The sequence below is a fragment of the Zingiber officinale genome, chromosome 6B (assembly GCF_018446385.1).
Source record: "Zingiber officinale cultivar Zhangliang chromosome 6B, Zo_v1.1, whole genome shotgun sequence".
Taxonomy (NCBI): Eukaryota; Viridiplantae; Streptophyta; class Magnoliopsida; order Zingiberales; family Zingiberaceae; genus Zingiber; species Zingiber officinale.
The window spans coordinates 108,504,240-108,526,215 of NC_055996.1; the positions used below are offsets into that span (position 1 = coordinate 108,504,240).

At 36.0% G+C, this 21,976-nt stretch overlaps 2 protein-coding genes across 4 annotated transcripts; one reads left to right on the forward strand and one right to left on the reverse strand.

The window, feature by feature from the left end:
- Positions 1-5,591: 5,591 nt before the first annotated feature.
- On the forward strand, positions 5,592-9,624 carry LOC121988820 (pescadillo homolog). The gene is made up of 3 exons (XM_042542498.1): positions 5,592-6,299; positions 8,687-8,942; positions 9,067-9,624. Exons 1-3 carry the CDS (start codon positions 5,985-5,987, stop codon positions 9,420-9,422), a joined length of 927 nt encoding a protein of 308 aa, XP_042398432.1. The 5' UTR covers positions 5,592-5,984; the 3' UTR covers positions 9,423-9,624.
- A 453-nt stretch (positions 9,625-10,077) lies between these two features.
- On the reverse strand, positions 10,078-14,650 carry LOC121988819 (probable serine incorporator). 3 transcript variants are annotated; one of them, XM_042542497.1, is made up of 14 exons: positions 14,442-14,650; positions 12,950-12,986; positions 12,470-12,747; positions 12,227-12,300; positions 11,948-12,107; positions 11,844-11,868; positions 11,666-11,755; positions 11,422-11,593; positions 11,241-11,314; positions 11,076-11,145; positions 10,914-10,985; positions 10,679-10,812; positions 10,422-10,495; positions 10,078-10,315 (listed from the first exon to the last, which is right to left on the reverse strand). In XM_042542497.1, the coding sequence occupies exons 3-14, from the start codon at positions 12,693-12,695 to the stop codon at positions 10,257-10,259; spliced, it is 1,230 nt and encodes a 409-aa protein (XP_042398431.1). In that variant the 5' UTR covers positions 12,696-12,747; positions 12,950-12,986; positions 14,442-14,650; the 3' UTR covers positions 10,078-10,256. The 3 variants fall into 3 exon arrangements, with proteins under 3 accessions (XP_042398431.1, XP_042398429.1, XP_042398430.1); XM_042542495.1 differs by having other exon boundaries at positions 10,896-10,985; XM_042542496.1 differs by having other exon boundaries at positions 10,896-10,985; positions 12,950-13,019.
- Between the last annotated feature and the right edge of the window lie 7,326 nt (positions 14,651-21,976).

Sequence of the window (21,976 nt, forward strand, 5' to 3'; positions counted from 1 at the left end):
AAGTTTAATTTAAAGTTATATAAGAAAATTTTATATTTATTACTAAACTTTAATAATTTTGTTCCAAATTATTTGTGTATGCAGTAATGTGAACTAGTCCACCAACCCACTTGTACGGTGGTCTTTCTCAAGACCCATAAAAAAAAGATGATACATTTGTCGATCCTTGATCCCAAGTCATACACGTAAAATTATTAACTTTAATTACATATAATTAGTTTTATCTTGATTACCTTTAATAATTATAATCAAATTGAATATCAATCATATTATAATTTTCCACATAGGATCATATAACAAATAAAGTAGCTTAGGTATCTCAGTCACCATCAATGGGGGGAGTCACAACCTCTATCCACTAAGGTAATTAATGAGATTTATTATGATGTTGTCAGCGGATGGATAAAAACTCCATCCTCTAGGGCCTTGGCTCCCATGTCAAAGTTGTATTTGATCGTTTAAGGGCTCTTAGGGGCCGTAATAGTTTCTCTTCCTCTTCTTCTACTAAATGCAATCTTTAAGACGGGAATATCAAAAACTCACTCAAATTGCCTCAATGGATGAGAGGATGAATCAGCGGATGACCACTAAGGAGAATAGGAGGAGAGCTACTGATGAGCAGAGGAGAGTTGAGGATAATTAGAGGAGAGCCGATCATGAGACTTTAGCCCATATGCGAGCAGTCGTGACTAATTTCATCTAGACTCATACAACATATGATTTTGAGTTACAGGAGACTCAAGACCTATCAGACCAAGGTGATTAACTATTTTTGAGATTTGTTCAACTATAACTTAGTTTTTTATTTATCCTAGTAAAATATATTTATTCTATTTTGATATTCTAATTTGCTTAATTTTTAACTATTATATTACTATATGTTTCATGAGTCATGATCTATTGACATATTGATGATTAACATCATCTGCTCATTTCTATTCAAGTATCAAAATTAGTTATACATATATTTAAAACTTTTAATTATATATAAATCCGATATAAATCTTTCGTAATTGACTTTCTGCATGTTTTCTATTACTATCTTATATATGGATGTATCCATGGATATATTTGAATAGTTTAGTTTTTTTTTTCTATTATTGAGATTTGTTTAGATTTTGTTTGTTTTAGATGTTTGTGATAGTTAGATATTTAGTTTTTTTTTTTATAGTGTTTTCATAATTTAGTATGTTTGTTAGTTTATTTGTGTTTGTGATACTATGAATTATAAGAAATGTATGTATGGATTGCTAAAATGTATGAAATATGTTTTTGTGAGTGCAATTGTGTGAAATACGATTGTATGGATATGAAATGTCATCGTCTATGACCATCATGTATGTATAGAAATTGTAAGCAGGATACTAAATATAAATGGTCCCTGATTTTTTTTTTAATATTACCAACGGAATCGGTATTCCGTTGTTAAATATCAAAATATTTTTTTACTGATGAGAACATATTTTCTATCCGTAAAATCAATATTTACCGACAAAAACATATTTTTTTGTTGGTAAAATTTACTATGGAAATTTATTTTCCATAGTAAATATTACCGACCGAATGCTATTTCTATCAGTAATCACTGACGGACCCTATATTCTATTGTTAAAATTATTTATGACGAATCATCTCCCAATAAATTATTTTCTATTATAATTTCATCCCTAAATATCTTCCTCCGTGGAATTACGTTGAAATATTCGATCAATAAACTTAATTTTTTTTTATATTGGTCAGATCTTTAATTTTTTCTGTTTTAATTTAAAAAATATGATCTTTAATTAACGTGTGGATTCCATTCGTTGTATATGATTATTTTATTTTATTTTTCAATAGTTAAAATTATCTTTTTCTTCTTTTTCATGTGTCTTGATCTCTAGGAGGTTGGATCCTCTGAACCGCAAAGTACGATTCAGAGGATGAATCACTTCACTCATAGATAGAAATTTATGGACCTTACCTATTATATATAGGTAGGGTCGATGAGATCTCACCTATCAGCAACCCCTGGTCTAGGAGTGGACCAGGGGTTGCGGTCCAGAGGATCCCAACTAGATCCGTTGTAGTTCGAGCATTCTTTGTGATACGGACATGACTTCAAGCATTCTTTGTGATACGGACATGACTTAAGGATAGATGAGGAATTAGGAGAGGGAAGGAAGGTATTTTAGTCAATATATTGTAGTATATTTTTTAGGGCACTGTTCATTCGTGGAAAAAGGGAGCTTCGGCGGGTTCTCTCTTCCGTCGCCGAGGGGGCTTCGTTTGCTTCGGTCCGCCACCACCACAAACATAGGGGGGGGACACCACCTCGAATTGCTCACTGGACTACCAACATCGCTGTCGTCGTCGTCGCCTTCTCCTTTGTCGTGAGCAAGCTACCGCTCCCCTTTTCCCATTCACGCGGACGCTGCTTGCGCCACCAACGTCGCCCGCCCATGCCGGTGGACGCACCTCGACGCTACGACGGGCGCCGCCAGCCATGACATCCTCTTCTTCTTCCTCGTTGCAGCGACTAGCCATCACCGCCAGTGAGGCATGACCCTAGCTCTCCTTCCCACTGAGCTCTCGACGCTTCACCTCCTCATTGACAGTCTACGTACACTTTGTCGCCTCCTTTCTCACGTCGCGAGGTATGCACCATCTCCTATGCTATCTAGCTGCTGCCTTCGCCGCAGGCCTCACCGTCGCCTCTCCTCCAACCCCTTTCTTGTCTGTCGCCGGCCATTGCTGCCTCGGTTTTTGCCACCTCCGACGACCTTTGTCTCCGGCCCTTACCGCTTCTAGCAAGCACCCCCAGACCGCTGCTAGTGGGCACTGGCCACCTCCCTCATCGCTCGCTGGTCTCCGCAACTGCCCCGTCGCCTCTAGTGGTCGTTGGGTCCGCACCGCTACCCTTTGGATCACCAACTTCGTTGGCCACGATTCTCCATTTCCATCGGGGTAGATCGGAGCGTGTTCAGTATCCGCTGTGTTTTAGCCTTCACATCACTATTGTGTTCCGACCTACGAGCGACGGTTGTATTCTGAACTGTGTGTTTTGTATCTAGCCTTCGTGTTGTTATTATATTTCAACCTGTGCGTCGATCTTATATCTCGACTTGCGTACGGATCTCATATCCTGGCCTACGTGCTGATCTCATATTCCGGGCTACGTGTTGATCTTATATCCCGGTTTGTGTGTCGATCTCATATCTCAGTCTGCGTGTCGATCTCATATCTCAGTCTACGTGTCGATGTCATATCCCGCCCAGCGCGGCGCGGCGAGGTCCAGGCCTGCATGTCGTCTTCCGGATCCTGGTCACGCTTGACTAGGTGTCGTCAAATCCAGCTCTTCATCTTGCTCAGGGTCATCTGCTCTTCCGAGTCACGACAACTCGAGCAGCAACTCGACATCTCACCGATCCACCCGATGACGTCCCCCTGGGTCAGGGTGCGTTCTCCGTACTCACTATATATTCATTTCATTATTATACATCTTAGTCTGTTATTTGTATACTTGTTGGATCTTCTTCGAGCATCAGGGTATCAGAGATCGAGACGATCCGATCGTTGGCTGCAGATAGCGTTGACTAGACGACTTATGACGACTTGATCAATATCGAAGTCATCTCAATATATCCTCTTTTAAAACATTACGATTCGATCAACATTTTATCTATCTTATTCGAGATACCGTTTGACTTAAATTTCTGACAATATCACTTCATTTTCGTGCAAATTAAATGGTAACAGTCAAGTTTAACTAACTAAGATTATATATACACACACGATATTAATATCTACATGTACATTTATTATATATAAAGGGGGCAAGTTGTTAGCCTGCACATCTATGATATACGACCACCATGGGCACATGCCTCTCATGTACGGAAATGCTTTCGTGTGTGAGAGTTGTCCACAGATAACAAATTGATAATCCTAATCCCTAAATCACTTGCTTTAATTTGTCACGGGAAAAATCTTGCATTCATTACCTTACCTTTGCTTCAAATAGTGCATGAGATTTTGTGAACCACAGACAAAATCTTGTATTAATTATCCCGACGTTAATTCATGAATTATAAATATATCTTATCATATTTTAATATTACTATTTTTATTTTCTTTCCGAATATAGATTCCTAAAAATGATGTTTTTTAAATTAAATTTTTATTAATACATAAATAAGTTAATATTTTGAAACAATCATACATTATAAACCTATTTATTTTTAATTACATTTAGACAATCAATCTGAATGACATTTATCAAAAATATTTTTTAATAAACATGAAATATAGACAAAAGAATACCAGTTTATCTCAAAAGAGAATATAAAAATAATAATAAAAAAGATTTAATGGATCGAATTATATATATATATATATATATAAATGATATGTTGCGGACAAAGTCGAGCGGATCGCTGTGGACATACCTTCCTGATCGATCTCTGGACCGATCAGGGAACCGATCATTTTCTGATCGGTCTACAGACCGATCAAAAAGGCAAGTCCGTAGCGATTCGCACGGTTTTATCCGCAGCATATCATTCCTATATATATATATATATATATATAATTGTAATTTGACATCAAAGAAAATTAATTAATTTATTTTTATTCATTTTATTTTGATACTTAATTCATTGTTTCACCATCATAATCCAGCCCATCTATAAATCCGGGATCCATTCCTAGATTTTCCGATATAATCATTCTGATGTCCAAATTAATTTCCAATGGAGAAGGAGAGTATACTGCTCCAAGACATATTCGAATGCAAATTTACAACAAAATAAGTTTTCGTCCCAGCTCTAATTTAAGATGAACACATTTTCATCACAAATCTATAATGAAAATTGATTTTCAGTCCAGGGCCTTGGCATCCGAAACCTTCCGATTGAATAATTTTAAAATAAATCGAAGATGACGGACTATATTAGCCCAGCGACAAGGTTCACCGTCCGTCCATCCTCTACTCATGTGGCTCCAGCTCCAATAGCAGCTTCTGAATCATCCGTCTCAAAATGAGCCACTGTCTCTTCGTCACAGAATTGCACTAGTCTGTACCAGTTGACCAATACTACATGGCATTATTTCTAGCCCATAAAACCATTAATCACATGATCTCACCACAACAAGAACCACTCAAATTAACATTTTGATGCTCGATCTGTTACTCCAAAGCGAGGATGAAAGATGGAAAGGATGAATTTCCAAGAACAGGCGACGTAGCAACATCGTTAGCAATGTTGCGACCATGTGTTTGTCCGAGTTGATGACCGTAGTGGGATCAAAATCAACATTACGGAAAGTCACAGCCAATAGTCAACTTACAACAAACAAAATAATAAAAACGGACACAAATCAAACAGTCACATATTTGCTATAATTCGTTATAATATTCTCATGGAGCATTAAAATCAAACGTATTCATGGATAACGTTACAGCACACACACGTCTCTGCCAATTACTACGCCCGACCAGTTAACCGTAATTGTACCTCACAGACAACATAAACAAACATCCTCCGCCTCCAGGCCTCGTCCGGTTCGGTACCCACAACAAAAAACCGTACTCGTACCGTAATTAAACCGTGCAGCCCTGTTTGGGCCCTCTATGAATGCGCGAGGAGTGATGGCGAGGTGATGCTACCGAAGACGTTACCGGTTTACCCTAATCGCGCTCTCCTCCCTGCCGCGTCGCCTCCCTCTCGCCGAAACCCTATAATTTGGTCCTGGCAATTGTCCCACTCGCAGACCTTCCATCAAATTCCAAGTTTTCGATCTTCTTTTTTCGAGGATCAGCTTCCTGGATTCCAAATTTTGTTTCAAGTCTCTGTAAACATATCCTTTTTATTGTCTCTAGCTAGTTCGCATTTGTTTTGTGCATCGATTTGTGTGTTTTGGCTCTTTTCCGGATCGCTGGGTTAGGTTTGAGGCCGATATCGGAAGTGTAGGCTGGATTTGTCTTGGTGCATCGATAGGGAGAGATGGTCGGAGGCGGAAGCAGGAGGGACGATGGGCCGCTGAAGATCAATAGCACCAACGTATTCGCGGCTCTCGAGACTCTCAAGAAGAAGAAGAAGTCGGACAAGGAGTCGAAGAGCAAGGGGGCGTCCAAGAGCCAAGGGAAGGAGCAGGAGAAGCAAGTGTTTTGGGCCCCGGCGCCTCTGACGTCCAAGTCCTGGGCTGATGTTGGAGACGACGACGACGACGATTACTATGCTACCACGGCGCCGCCCCAGGCTGTTTGGGGAGTATCGGAGCAGCAACACAATAAGAAGGTTGAGGCGACCATAGAGGAGGTATGTGAACACATTGCACTGGCTAGCTGTTGACAATGAAATCTAAGCTATTTAAATCTATGTTTTAGATTGTTTTTCTTCATACTAGGATGTTGTATCACTCTTTGCTTATTCCTTTGGTGTAGTATCAACTTGAAATATGAGAATAATCTTTAAGCTCAATCACAATTCAAGATTTAGCAGCATTTTGAAGAAGATGGTGTTTCAACATTGCTCTAAAAGGTGGCTGCCTGTGAGGTTTTTGGAAGCGACCATTCTTCTAACTACTATACAATCCCTAGTAGGCGGACCTTTAAAAAAGCTTCCCAAGCTCATAAATGGCCTAGGTGGTCTAAATTGGTCTAAATATTTTTTTTCTTTAATAAGTTGCTTGCTCATTTGATATTAGAAAATAATTCTAATTCTCCTTATCAGCCCACTCGACAAGAGCCTCCTTATTCTTATATATGTTCTCCTTATCTTGCCTTCTTTTTTTCATTCATTATCAAATTTTTAACATTAAATTTTAGTACAGTTAGAATATTTTTTTCTAGATTGACTGTTTTTGTTGGTCGTCGTATTCTATTGTTGTTATGTGTTTGGTGCTTTATGATTTGTTTGTTTATGATTGTGAACTTGTTTTAATTGATTAAGGGTACAATTGTTATATATACGTATTGATATTAGTAATTCTTAATTTAATATACTTCTCTATTGTAATATTATTTTAATGGTGATTGTCTGAGCCTTTGGCTAGGTGTTGGGTTGTGGGTCAACCGCCTGCTATCTGGAACCATCTTTTAGTACTTTATGTTTCGCCATATTATTTCTATCAGGCATAATGTTAGTACGAAATAAATATTTATGTTATGCTTGTTTATACAAGACGTGCATGCGAGTTCAACTTTCTTTATGCTTTAAGCTTGATAGCCTATCAGAAAAACTTTTTCCATTATGATGTTACTTATAAGCAATTCATGTTTACAAAGGTTTGATGGTGAAGATTACTTAAATGATTATTTGTATTATATGCAGAACTGGATAAACTTGAATTGGTTTGGACCTTTTGATGTGATGAACAATTCAATCTTAATTATTGTTCCTATTTTCCTACGTTTGTAAGAATTCTATTGTAATGCTTACAGCTTATTCCTATTTTTCTGCATTTGGATCCTCTGTATGAGTATGTTTTCCTTTGTAAATCAGTAGTCTTAACTCTTATCAGTTCACTTCTATTAATCTCTTGTTAATTCTTTGGTACTCTTTCATATTATCCCATTTTTCTGAGAAGACAATAACAGTTTGTGGTTTGTAGAAGACTAGGACACATTGCTAGCAGAATATTCTAATACAAGATGCATAACACCTAGTTTTCTGTAAGTCTTATGCATGTCTCGTCTCAACTCTTTGATAACAAGAAATTACTAATAGAATTTTTGTAAGTTTTAGAAGATTGCAGAGAGAACTTAAAATACTATACTTGATTACCTTACAAATTTCACTGACATTTTCCCTATATTTTGGTCATTCTCTCAGTATTCCTAATCTAAATCAGGCTGTATTTATACACTTTGCTATTACACTTTACTATCTGTATCAGGATCCTGGTCAATACTCCCATCAATTGAATGGTTATTAATATTGATGTAAAGTGTGGTAAAGGATTCTACTTGGGTGAGGAATTGACATGTCTTATTTGTATAAACAGTGATTTTCTTTTTCAAGTTTATTTGTGCAATTATGTGACATTTGTTTTTATTTGGCAATTTGTCATAGTATTTGTTCTTACCTATTTGAAGATCAAATGTTATTTGTTACTTCTTCCATTGATATTCTGATTTTCTTTTTATGCCATGGAGGTGGATAATATTATTCCTTTTGCTTTGATTCTATTTAATTTTTACCAAGATTGTAGTTATAACTAGAGAGGTCAAGGAATATGCAAGCCAAGGCTCTAGGTGCTATCTAACCCACATTTTGCACCTCCTTTGAGCTGGAGCATTGTTTTTTCCGGAAGAATTTATGTTCCTTTTCAATCTCCTCGTGTTTAAATAACCTTTCAGAAAATTAGTGTTGATGTATTTGGATCACAGAATGTGAATCCACATCTATTGATTATGTGGAAGTTTAATTATATTCATGCCTCCTCCATGCTGCTTAGATTTATGAGGTTTAAGCATGAAGGAAGAATCTTGCATTTTGTTCTTTTGAAAAATTATTATGTCAATATAAGTAGAATCTTTTTGACTGAGGTTATCTGTTTAAATAAAAATCTTCTCTTCCGATTAGCTACTACTGTTGCTTGCTAGTGATTATGCTTATCTACTATTTGCTTTACATGTTTGTTTATATCAGATATTTAAGTATATTTTATTTATAACAAGTACTCTCTTTTTTCCTGTGTTTAGGAAAGTGAAAGTGAGGATGATGGTCTTGACATGGGTGATGATGACGACGTTGAGGAACCTGAAAATGAACCAGAGGCTGTTGGGAAAGAACCAACCATTGAGAAACCTGCTCCTGTTTCAGTACCACCCAAAGATGTTGAAAGGCAACTGTCAAAGAAGGAGCTTAAGAAAAAGGAAATGGCAGAGCTGGATGCACTTCTACATGAAATGGGCATTGCAAATAAAGATAGTAATGCTGCACAAAATGAGACCGCTGGTAATGTTTTCTTTCACATAATTAGTTTGTTTTTTACAGTTAGTAAATTTTAATTCGCTTCAGTTGCTTCATACATATGAAGCCACTGTTTAATGTGTTGAATTTGTTTATCCTTGTTATGCAGACAAGACGCAACTGGAGCAAAGTAGTGAAGGGGAGAAGAAAGAAAGTGCTGGTGCTCCTTCAGAGAACAGAATCTCAAAGAAGAAGAAATCCAAGAAAGAAAAATCATCCAAGGAACAGGAGGAGCAAGATCAGAACCAGGAGAAAGGAAACATTGAAGCTGAAGAGGCAGATGCATCTGCAGTTGACGTAAAGGAAAGGATAAAGAAGGTGGCCTCCATGAGGAAGAAGAAATCAAGCAAAGAGATGGATGCCGCCGCGAAAGCTGCAGCCATAGAGGCTGCTGCAAGAAGTGCTAAACTTGCTGCTGCTAAAAAGAAAGAGAAGAACCACTACAATCAACAGCCAGTGCGGTAATCATGTTGTTCGGGACTGCTTCATGTGCTGGCTGTCTGTTGAATTCCGAAATAAAACGTTGCTATGTTACTCAGATGATCTGAACTTGATCATTAGATATGGTCCTCATATGCACTTGATACTGCTCCGTGCTCTTTCCCTTGTCATGCCGCAATTCGTTTTACCACTATGATAAGAAATTGATGGACATGCTACAGCTTCATTTCGATATTTTGTATGTACTTTATAATGCCTTTTTTTCTGGTGATAGAAGTGTATGTCAAACTAATTTTCTTTGGCAAAATGAAGCAATTACAGGCGATTTGTTCAGGTCGGACGAGAATTCGTACATGGAGTGGCTGAACTCATAGCCGACCAATTCAGTGTACTGACTGAACTCATAGCTGGCCGAGTCGGTGGTGTACGTGGAATTTGGGAGCCTGGCCAATTCAGTGTACTGACTGAACTCATAGCTGGCCAAGTCGGTGGTGTGCGTGGAATTTTGGAGCCTGGCGGTGCTGGAGAAAAGGCGGATGGAAGAGCTCCGGCAATGGCTGGAGGACGGTGAGCGTACTAATCGCCGAAAAAGAGGATCCAGCAGTGGAGGTGGTGATTTAGTAATGAAGTATTACACTAGTGAACAAAGAAGGAGAACCTATAACCATGTGATTTAAAATTTACAAAACAACTATATATCATACATTAAGCAAGCTAAATTACAGTAATCAGAACAGAATTATCAAGAAATCTACAGATTATCAAGAAATCTGGAACTGGAGCTCATCCTTTCAGGAATTAAAACATGTGCTCCGTGAACTCTTTGTATAAGAGATCAAGAAACTACCCTCTCTTCCTCTACACTGGATCTGCTTCTGTTTTGCTCTTCCAAAAAAGTGGTGCAATTAGCATCCAAACTGTCGTAATAAAATATATTAATAAATAAATAAATAAACAGAGAGTTCCTTGATTAAAAAACTCAAATATGTAAAACAAAAAAAATTACTATTGAAATGACTTAACAGTACACAAGGGTTGCCACCCATTCATTCACAATTCTAACCCATGTGCTAGTCCAACCAACATCTATTGTCCACCTGCAAGGTACAAAGTTACAACAACGACTCAATCTTGAAATTGAACACACATTCCATTAGAACTCTATATTTAATTTTATGAGTTTTCAAGCCATAACCCATAACTCATAAACTCTATATATAATTGCTCTGGGTCTGATAACTATGTGAATTAGTTTGAAGTGAATGGTGATGATAACTTACTTTGGCATAGTGTTCTTTGAATTCCAGCCAACAAATAGCATGGCGAAGTACATGGCTCCCATGGCAAAGACAAAATGAAAGAAGCCATATCCATAGGGAACCTCATCCTCAGACTCTGCTTCAGTTTTCTTGAACTGCACATGACCAAACAAAAGATTCGACAAATAGAATAATAATTACTAACACAATTACTCCAGGTAGTATTTATAATTGGTACCACGTAAGTGAGTTGGACCTGCAAACACTTGGAGTCTATGCCTGTTGAAAATGTTGCAATGACTATGGCAAGGACAGCAATTACAAAGCTCTGTAACATGGTATGAATCAGTGGAACGAAATAATGATAAGTTTCAGTGTAAAATCTATCATCCAATGAAGTTTTAGGTAATTTAATTACCACAATAGTAAGCCAGTCTGCACTTGTTGCAGCTTCTGCCTTCTTATTGCAAATTTCTGTTTGTGGCTCACTGAATTGTTGAGGATGAAACTATCTCAACTATAAATCTGAGAACTAAAAATAAGGAAAATAGCAAAATTACAATATCATGAAGTAATTAATTACCTCCTAATTGCACTCCAGCAAAGATACACAATGTACAATCCCATCAGTCCCGGAGCCAAGAATCCTCCCCTGACCTGTTAAACCATTGCAGTATGATTCTTCCAGTTACAAACTTCGAATAGTTGGAACTCACAACTTCTTTCAGATATAATCTAAACTATGATGAACCTAGATGGATTACCTTCGAGGGGATCGATGCGAGGGTCATGAGTTGCAGAAGCACAAGAGTCGAGGTGATGAAGAGGATGTTAAATTTGCAAGATACGTTGGGCACATACCATATGTACATCATGGTAATACCAATGATAGATGCAAGATATGTTGTCACTGAGAGTGCCATTATTTGGTATTGACTGCAAAGGTTCAGAGCATAGAGTTGCATGAAAACCAACAATTAAATTAATGAACTCAACAATTAAATTTACCATCGTTCAAAATATTTCTCTGATCGGCAGCGGTCATTCAGCCAATTTATGAAACTGATTACACTGATTAGCTGAATCAAGAGGAAGGCACTGGAATGAGAAAAGAAGGATTAGTTAATCTTCTCAACAAAAAAAAAATTAAGAAACAAACAGAAAAGATGAGTGAGAAGTTCATTACCCAGCACCAAAGTGTGCAATCTTCCCTGAGAAGAACAAAGTGTTTTAGAGCTACAACAATGAAAATGAAGAACAAAAAAAAAGATTAAGGTAGAGTAAACTGACCATAGAGTTGGACAAAAGCAGAGGGGATGAAGAAAGGAATCACCATGAAGCCAATCCAAAGGACGATCTTCACTGGCCACCACTCAGAGTGCCAATTATTCCGAGTATCTTCCAATTTTTTTGTCCCGACAGTTGATAGAAACATCAGAAAGAAAAACAACTGGTGTAAAGTTAAAGAATTTCGCCTAAATTTTCTTTTAACAAATAGTAAAATTATAAAAACCATAAGTATTCTTGTAATTGTTAGTATTGATAACTGTTTTGGTTAACCAAGGATACAAAGCATCCAAAGCTAATGCGGAGAACACCTTCTGCTCCCAAGCAGGCGCGGGCACCATGACAAACTTTGAGCCCTACATGTCAAAGAAGAAATAATTATGTCTATTGTCAGAGTACCATGAGATGTATGTAGGTTCATCTCAAGAAAATAATGATATGACATGGAAATTGTTTGTGCAATAAGCTAAGAAAGCGATTATAATAGTTAAATTTCTAAAAATTGACAAAGAAGCAATGACTCACGCTCAAGCTCCGAGAGGGCGTTGTGACCATAGTCTCTTATGCTCCAAGCGAGGAGACAGGTGACCAGGAAGATGAGGGCGTAGATGAAGCGAGCCAAGGAAGGATTTGGACCAAGGCAATAGCGAGTGCAACATGAATTGTCAATGAACTGGGCAAATCTCTCCTTGCTTTTATGGTTGCTACTGCCATTGCTCTGAGGGCAGTCATCCATTACCAGATTCGTCATTTCATTGATCTATCTGTTTGTTATTCTGCCACTTCTATTTGTGATAGAGTGTCTACAAGCATGAAGTATATGAAAAAACATGGGATAGCAAGAAACAAATATTGTTCAATAAAAAGAGAGAGTCTATAGGTTTTTAATAAGTTAAATTCAGTATTTTAAAAGAATGCCTTTTTTCTTTGTAAAGTAAATATGAATTCCTACTTAAAATTTCATTCAGATGGGAAAATCAAAGGTTAGATGAGATGAAAATTTACCTGTGAAGTATAGTCTGGATAAAGTCCATGATCCACTCTGAAAATGAAATTATCGCGCTCATGAGTGATTCTGGAAGAACTAATATTAATCATTACAGAAATATATGTATAATCACCAAGTTCAGATTAATTAAAAGGTAAGTATGTCCTATTACCAGCAACGGCTAATAGCCTGATACTCTATGCGAAAAATAGAGGGGAAATGGCACAAATAAAGAGCAGTTTCCAGTTTAAGATGCCATTCCAATTCTTTTTTATTTCTTAACGAGATAAAGCATGAGTTCTCATTATCCCAGTTGCAAAAAACACAAGCTATTTTGTCAACTAAGATCCTCTTTTTACGTAAGGATGGTCTTGACCGAGTTATGACTTAACCAGGAAGGGAAACATGGTTTTCGGAGAAGCACTTTGGAAAATCCATCACCAAATATATATTTCCCTTCAACATTAATTATAAACTTTAAAAAACAAAAAACATGACCGACTTGTGAGATATCATTTCAACATCTCTACCAGAAGATACAATTCCTTGACCTATAGAAATAGCTAAGGAAAACTTATGCCTAATACAACACTCCACGAACTAAAAGGCTCACAAATCATAATTAATGAGCTATAATTAATGAGCATTTATAACCTATCATATAGTATATTTGTTTTCTTATTTTGTTTGAATTGCAAGCTTGTAACAAAATTGATAGAGTACAAGCAATGATGTAAGAGATTTAGTGCAATTTTCAATAAGGAGAAGAATGTTGAGAGAGAAGAATGTTCAACAAGGAGACACGTTTTTGATTGATTAGGGTATAATTTTAGTCACAATTGGAGAAGCTAAATAAGCCCGAAGGCACTCATAGTTTGAAGCTTGAGTCGAGATAGGTGTGAACTAACTAGTATGCCCAGATAGAAGACAGACACTGCTAGGAACTTTACTAAATCCAAGTGTTAGGGGATCTAAACTAGTTTTTGATAGGAAATAGCATTATTAGCCTTAAAGAAAAGGTAAAGAACCCACTAAGCTGCTCTTTTTGGTGCAGAAATACATATACAAGCTGGAAAAGAGTAAAGCAAAAGTTTCGGAGGAGCAAGAAAGAAAGATGATTAAGCATGAAAAGGATTGCATGGAACCAGTAAACTTTAGCTTTACAAATTCGCTCACTATTTTTTTTTCGAGTGAAAACATGCCACCCAATTAATCAACAAGACCGGTGATATTTTGAAATAGAAATAATTTCTTTTACATTTTTATAAACATATTTTAATGAGGGCTTGCGGGTGCGTTCTAATATATCAAAGGCTTATTATACCACCTTCATTGCTTCACTTTACTGTTTCATGCTCACAATTTTTTGTTTATCCAATCAAACGCCTGCTCTTTCGAATGAGCAATCAATCTAGCAATTAGCAAAGATTTTATATACAAAAGAATACAAATAAAAAGAGAACGATCAAGAAATGGAGAAAATAAAGGGATTCAAGGACAATAACTGACCTCATTAAGGAAGAACAGATTGAAGGCTGTGCTGGATCGTTCTCTCGACGAAGGGAGGAAGAGATGGCGATGCCTTGCTGCTGCCACTGGAATCGAATCTGGAGATGAACTGAGAAACCAAATGCTCAAGCCTTTTCTCTCAAAACAAAAATAAAATTTTATTTTTTTTTGTAGTCCGATTTGTTCCTTGCAAGTCCTCTGCTTTCTTGCTCTGTAGTCCTCGCTGCTTCCAATTTATAGCTGCAGAAGACGGAGGTAAATCAGACTCGTGATCTGACGCGTCCATCTGGGGAACAGACGACAATGAGGTACTCCTGGCCGTCGGATCGGATGATCATGGGTGGACTGTGAAATGCAACGGAGTGGGCCGCGTGATCTCAGCCGTTGCTTGCTAGGCACGGCGCAGTTGGGTGTTACGTGCACTGAGACGTGTACCATGTCGCGCACGTAAATTGAAAATAATAATAATATTTTTTAAAAAAAATGGGAAAATTTTTGAAATTAAAAATGGCCCACTTAATTTTCAAATTATCACAAGTTGTATTTTATGAATTATCCACCACCGGTAGTATATTTATTACTTTTTTAAAAAATAATTGTTTAATATATATATATATATATATATTGGTGTTATTCTGCACACCCGCTGCCTACTGAGTTCAAGTGACCGGATCGTCCGGGCATCCCAAGCGTTCGAAATCCACTTGGAGTCCTCGGCAAGGTCCAGGCGTTCGAACTCAGTGAGAGTCGCCTAGTAGTCGCGCCAGAATGTGGGATATATATATTAAATTAGTTGAAGTGCTTGTTAATTAAACTTATGAGCTCATAAATAATAAAATTATCATATCATATGTTGGAAATGTGAATGAAATAAATAGGTGAAGACGAAAAAATTCTATTGTGTATGAGGCTTTAGTCTCACATTAGAAGTCTTTTGGTTTTATTGTTAGTTTAAATTATGACACATGCATTGATGCTGTAAACATATGCATGAGAATAGACTCTTTCATGAGTGAGTGTAAATATAGAACCCAGATTGTAGGTTGGCTCGTATGCGAGCACGACCTGTGCATGTCGAATGTCGGACTGTTAAGGTAAGATTTGTTCAATCGAATAAACTAATATTTTGCCATGTTTTTTTTTTGCTCTTTAGATGAAATGGATGAATTAATTTCAATTAATTTAATCCAATTGAAACCGTCAACAATTAATAGCAATAAATGGTCATTAATTCATTCAATTGAATCTGTCGACAATTAATAACAATAATGATAATTAATTCATTTAATTGAAATTTTTGATAATTAATGGTAATAAATGATCATTAATTGATCCAATTGAAATTGTCAGTAATTAATTACAATAAATAACCATTAATTAGTCATTTATTATGGCCAAAGTTTGAGCACTTATATAAGGAGCTCAAATATTAAATAGAAGATAGAGAGAGTGAGAGGAGGAGTAGGAAGCAAACTTCTGTCCACCCGTATTCTCCCATAAAAACTCTCTCAGTCGTGCATCCGTTTGACTGAACAACTCGTGAAACACTCAAGTGCATTCTCAGTTCGCCATGAACAACCAGTACTTTGTTGCATGCGTCGTTTTGCCATTATATATTGGGAAAAAGATTATCCGAGAGAACCTTGAAGCACAGCCGGAGGTGGGGCGAATATGTTTCAAGAAAACTACGTTGAGCGCAAGCCTCGGTATTTTATTCAGCGAATTTCCTTCCCGATTCGACGATCAACTCCTGACTCTGTTACGCACTGCATCAACTCCGCAACTCGAACCATCAAAAGTTTTACAGAACCAACCCCACTAGCAGCCTGAGATTATTCGCTCATGTCATCTCAACAGATAAGTTAGAATTGATTTTGTGTAACTTCAATTCAGTAATTTTTCTCATTATCTCTGACAACAAATTGTCCAATAATCTTGAAACAGATTTCATTCTGTTGAGATGGCCACAGAACAAAGTATAACAGACTCAACACATAAAGACTCCTTCTACCCCGATTGGAACTGTGCCAATTAAACAAGGGAAAAGGCCAGAGAAGTTCACTGGATTGAACTTCAAGAGGTGGCAGAGGAAGATGCTCTTCTACTTGACCATGCTCAATCTGATTCAGTTCTTGACTGAGAATCCCGCCCCTCCCCCAACGCATGTTGAAGATGTTGATGTTCATACCATCATTGCAGTGTAGGCATAGACTCATTCTGAATTCCTTTGCCGAAATTACATTCTCAACTACTTTGTTGACTCGCTGCACGTTGTGTCTAGCGCGAAGAGAACGGCTAAGGAGCTGTGGAAGTTCCTGGATAAGAAATACAAAATAAAAAATATAGGGGCCAAGAAGTTCATCGTGGATTGATTCTTGGACTAAAAGATGGTTGACTCCAAGATGATGATTAACCAAGTCCAGGAGCTTCAGGTGATCTTGCACGAGATCCACTCAGAAGGGATAATTCTGAGTGAAACCTTACAGGTAGCTGCTATCTTTGAGAGGCTGCCTCCCAAGTGGAAGGACTTCAAGATCTACCTGAAGCACAAGTAAAAGAAGATGAATGTGGAGGAACTCATTATTAGACTTCGTATCGAAGAAGACAACAAGAGTTCAGAGAGAAAGTTGTTCTCTCAGGTTACTGTGAAAGCTAATGTGGTTGAGCATGATCAAAACTCGAAATGGAAGAACATCAATCTAAAGGAGATGATGAATGCTCTTCTACTGAGCTCTAGACTATAGGAGTTTATGCAAGGGAAAGCTGTGTTAACAGTTAATTACCTTTTAAATAGGTGACCCGAAATAAAATAGATAAGAGCCTTATGAGTTATAGAATAGAAGACAATCGTCCTATAAATATTTACGAATGTTGGGGTATTTTACTAAAGTTTTGGTGCCTGATCCGAAACAGATTAAGATAGGTCCAAAGACAGTTGATTGCATATTTATTAGATATTTATTGGATATGTACATAACAACAGTGCATATCAGTTTTTTGTGTATAAGTCACAAATACTATTTTTTGTGTATAAGTCATAAATATCAAATATACATAAGAACTCGATAATAGAATCAAGAAATGTCTCATTCTTCGAGCATGTGTTTCATATAAGACTCGAGAGGAAGCTAGCTCCTTAAAATGGGCATATGAAACACAAGGTGAAGATGAGGAGGAGGAACCAGTCGAGGTTGAGATTAGATAGAGCAAAAGAGCTCAAGTAAAAAAAAAATCGTATAGATTGAATTTGATCACTTTCATGTTGGAAAGTGAACCCCGAAGTTACTTAGAGGTAGTAAGCTCTTCTGATGGATCTCACTAGAGACGGACAATTGCATCTGAGATAGAATCTATCATGCAAAATCACACTTGAGAACTTGTAGATCTTCCATCGAGAATTAAACCACTAGGTTGCAAGTGAATTTTCAGAAAGAAAATGACGACAGATGGCACAATTGATAAGTACAAGGCCAAATTGGTAATAAAAAAATACTGATAATGAGAAAGTCTTGATTAGTTTGATACATATTCTCCGATGTCGAGAATAACTTCCATAAGAGTATTGTTGGCTATAGCCGCTCTATGAAATTTTGAAATATATCAAATGGATGTAAAAATAGGCTTTATAAATAGAAATTTAGAAGAAAAAATCTACATGAAATAACCTGAGGGAGAAAAATAAGGTTTATAGATTAGTACAGTCATTATAAGGCTTGAAATAAACACCAAAGCAATGACATAAGAATTTTGATAATATCATGAAGGAATGTGAATTCAAGATTAATGAATATGATAAATGTGTCTACATAAAAGTCATAGAGAATGACTACATCATCTTGTGCCTATATGTTGATGACATACTTATCATTGGAAGTAAAGATAAGATAATCAAATCCACTAAATATATGTTGAACTCAAGATTTGACATGAAAAATATGTATCTAATTGATGTGATTCTAGGAATTAAAATTCATAGAACAATAGAAGTACTTGTTCTTAGTCAAATCCATTACGTGGACAAGATTCTTGAGAAATCCACCAAGGGTGATACTGTATTGACATGAATACCGATAGATACGAGTTAACATTTATTAAAAAATAAAGGTGAAAGTATATCTCAGATAGAGTACTCTACAGTGAGTAAACATTTGATATACCTGATGAATTGTACACGATCAGACTTGACCTACATAGTAAGTAAACTGAGTAGATACATGAGTAATCCCGGTGTTAAGCACTGAAAAAGGATAACAAGAATATTGAGGTACTTGAGATATACTCGTGAATATGGACTGTACTATACGAGATATCCTACTATGATCGAAGGATACAACGATGATAGTTGAATATCTAATGTAAAAACTCTAAGTCTACGAGTAGATATGTATTCACTCTAGGAGATGCAACTATTTCTTGAAAATCTTCTAAGCAAACGGTAATAACCAAATCCAAGATGGAATCTGAGTTTTTCGCTCTTGACAAATGTGATGAAGAGGCTGAATGACTATAAAAATTCCTAGAAGATATTCTGAGATGGCCAAAATCGGTACCGACAATTTACATACATTACAATAGTCTAATAGAAATTGGCCGGTCATAGAGTCATCTGTATAATGGTAAGTCTAGACATATACGTTGTAGACATAATATCATTAGACAACTACTCTCCATGTGAGTTATCACTATTGTCAAAGGATAACCTAGTAGATCCGCTAACCAAAGGGGTTAAATCAAGAGTTAGTTGCAAGCTCATCACGAGGAATGAGTTTGATGTCATTTGTCAGCGATCAGTGCGGAGGACATCCAACCTATGCTAGCTCGAGATCCTAAGAACTAGGTCCAAAGGGACAACTAATTTACACTGACTAGACACACTGTAGGGGATAACCTAATAAAAAAGTTGCCAGATCAGGATAAGCCGATAGGCTCAAGAAGAGTAGATGACTACTCTCGAGGGATCACCTATGTGAGAAAGAAATTGGGCTACTTCGAAGAGAATTGGAGGCACAATTCTTAGAACTTCTTACATAACTAGACGTGTTCATGGACAAGAATGAATACACTTATAAGAACTTTGTTGTATCAAGAAAAGTCATGGGTGAGATATGTCAATGCTTACACAGACGATAGAACAGTTCAAGGACATCATGTCTACTGTCAGCCAGTATGTAAACAGATCTTCACAAGGGAAGATTCAAAGGGTAAAATCTATCTACCCTATATTTGACTCAACTGCTAAATATTATCATATACCCTATATCTCATTCATGTGGGAGATTGTTGGAAATGTAAATGAAATAAAGAGGTAGAGACGAAGAAACTCTATTGTGCATAGATTTTTAGTCTCATATTAGAAGTCTCTTGGTTTTATTATTGGTTTAAATTTAACACATGTATTGATGTTATAAACATATGTATGGGGATAGACTCTCTCACGCGTTGGTATGTAGAGGTGGGTGCAAATTCAGATCTTAAATTGAACTAAATCAAGGTTGCCTCGTGTGTAAGTACAACTTGCACACGTCGAATGCCGGATCGATCGATGCAAGATTTGCCTAAGCGAATAAACCAATATTTTGTGACAATTTTTTGCTACTCAGGTGAAACAAATGAAATAATTTCAATAATTCAATTCAATTGAAATTGTTGATAATTAATGACAATAAATGATCATTAATTTATTTAATTGAAATTATCGACAATTAATAACAATAATGGTTATTAATTTATTCAATTGAAATTATCGATAATTAATGACAATAAATGACCATTAATTGATCTAATTAAAACTGTCGACAATTAATGACCATTAATCAGTCATTTATGGAGTTCAAAGGTTGAACTCCTATATAAGGAGCTCAGATCTTGAGCATAAGATAGAGAGTGGGAGGAAGAGCAGGAAGCAAAACTCTGTCCACTCGTGTTCTCTCATAAAAACTCTCTTAGTAGTGCATCCATTGGCCTGAACAATTCGTGATAGTATTCGTGTGCATTCTCAGTTCGTCACGAACAACCAGTGCTTGGTTGTGTGTAGTTTTATCATTGTATCTTGGGAAACAAATGACTTGAGAGAACCTCGAAGTACAGCTGGATGTGGGGTGAATCTGTCTCAAGGAAAGTACGGTGAGCGCAGGCCTCAGTATCTTACTCAGCGAATTTTTCTTCCCGACTCAATGATCGACTCCCGATTCTGCTATGCACCGCATCAACCCCGTAACTCAGACAGAAGCTTGGCATAACCAGTCCACAACCTGAGATTATTTGTTCAGGTTATCTCAACAGATAAATTAGAATTAATTTTATATAATTTCAATTTAGTAATTTTCTCCAATATCTCTCTTAACAAATTGTCCAATATTATAAATAAAAATTAATTAAAAAAACAAAATTATTGGTGTATTGTTACATATACTATTAAACTAGCACTTCAACTAATAGATCGACCTTCTACTCACAAGTTGAAAAAATGTTTTTTTAAAAACAAATATTTAATATAATTTAAGATAAGATATATATGTAGTAAAATTTTTGACAAAAATACTAGATCCATATTGTATATCAATTTTTATGAATATGTGACCTGCAATAAAAGCATAGGATAGATATATTGTAAGTCACGAATTGTGGATTGTATAGAATTCGTGACGCATACTTATAATAATATATATGGCATAAGTATTGACATATCATAGTGCACATACAAATTATATGGCATATAATATATCTTCGCAATATGTGTCGCATAATGCTTCTCAGGGTGTGTGATACTGAATAATAATAATAATAATAATAATAATAATAATAATAATAATAATAATTTCAACCACATATATCTGAGGTGAAGGAGAGTTTCTTTTGTAGTTTTACAAGGGCGAGGATAATTATTGTGGTGTATGACTGAATAAGATAATTAAGAGAGGACTTTGAGTTAAACAAACTGTTTATAAGTTAATAAATTATCTTAGAAAATAATTCTATATCTATTTATTTTATATAAATGAAGTTCAAGATAAATCATAACACTATTTATTAACACTATTTTATCTATCTTAGAAAATAAATTATCTTAACACTATTTATTAAATTTATAATATTAAATCATGCATTCAGAGATCCAACTCAATACATTTATAATAAAGAATATTATATTTTTTAGCTTAAAGTAAAATAAAATAAATAGATAAAAATATTAACATATATAATTCAACTTAATATATTCTTAGCTTAATAGTTGCTTGTTAATTTCACTCTCTAATAATTAATCGATCAATGGTTTACACATTTGTTTAGGAACATAATTTATTTTCATGAAGTACCCTGTGACTTTTAGTATATTTATCACAACAGGTTGAACAATTTATCATTATTTTTCACTATATTCACTACACTCAACTTAAATATTTATAAATATAGAATTAAAAAAATATCATATCATTTTTGGAGCCAACCAATTAAACCATAAATTCAATAATTTTATCGATCTATCTTTAATCTAATTTTAAAGTATTACCTAATAATCTTTTTTAAAAGTATTA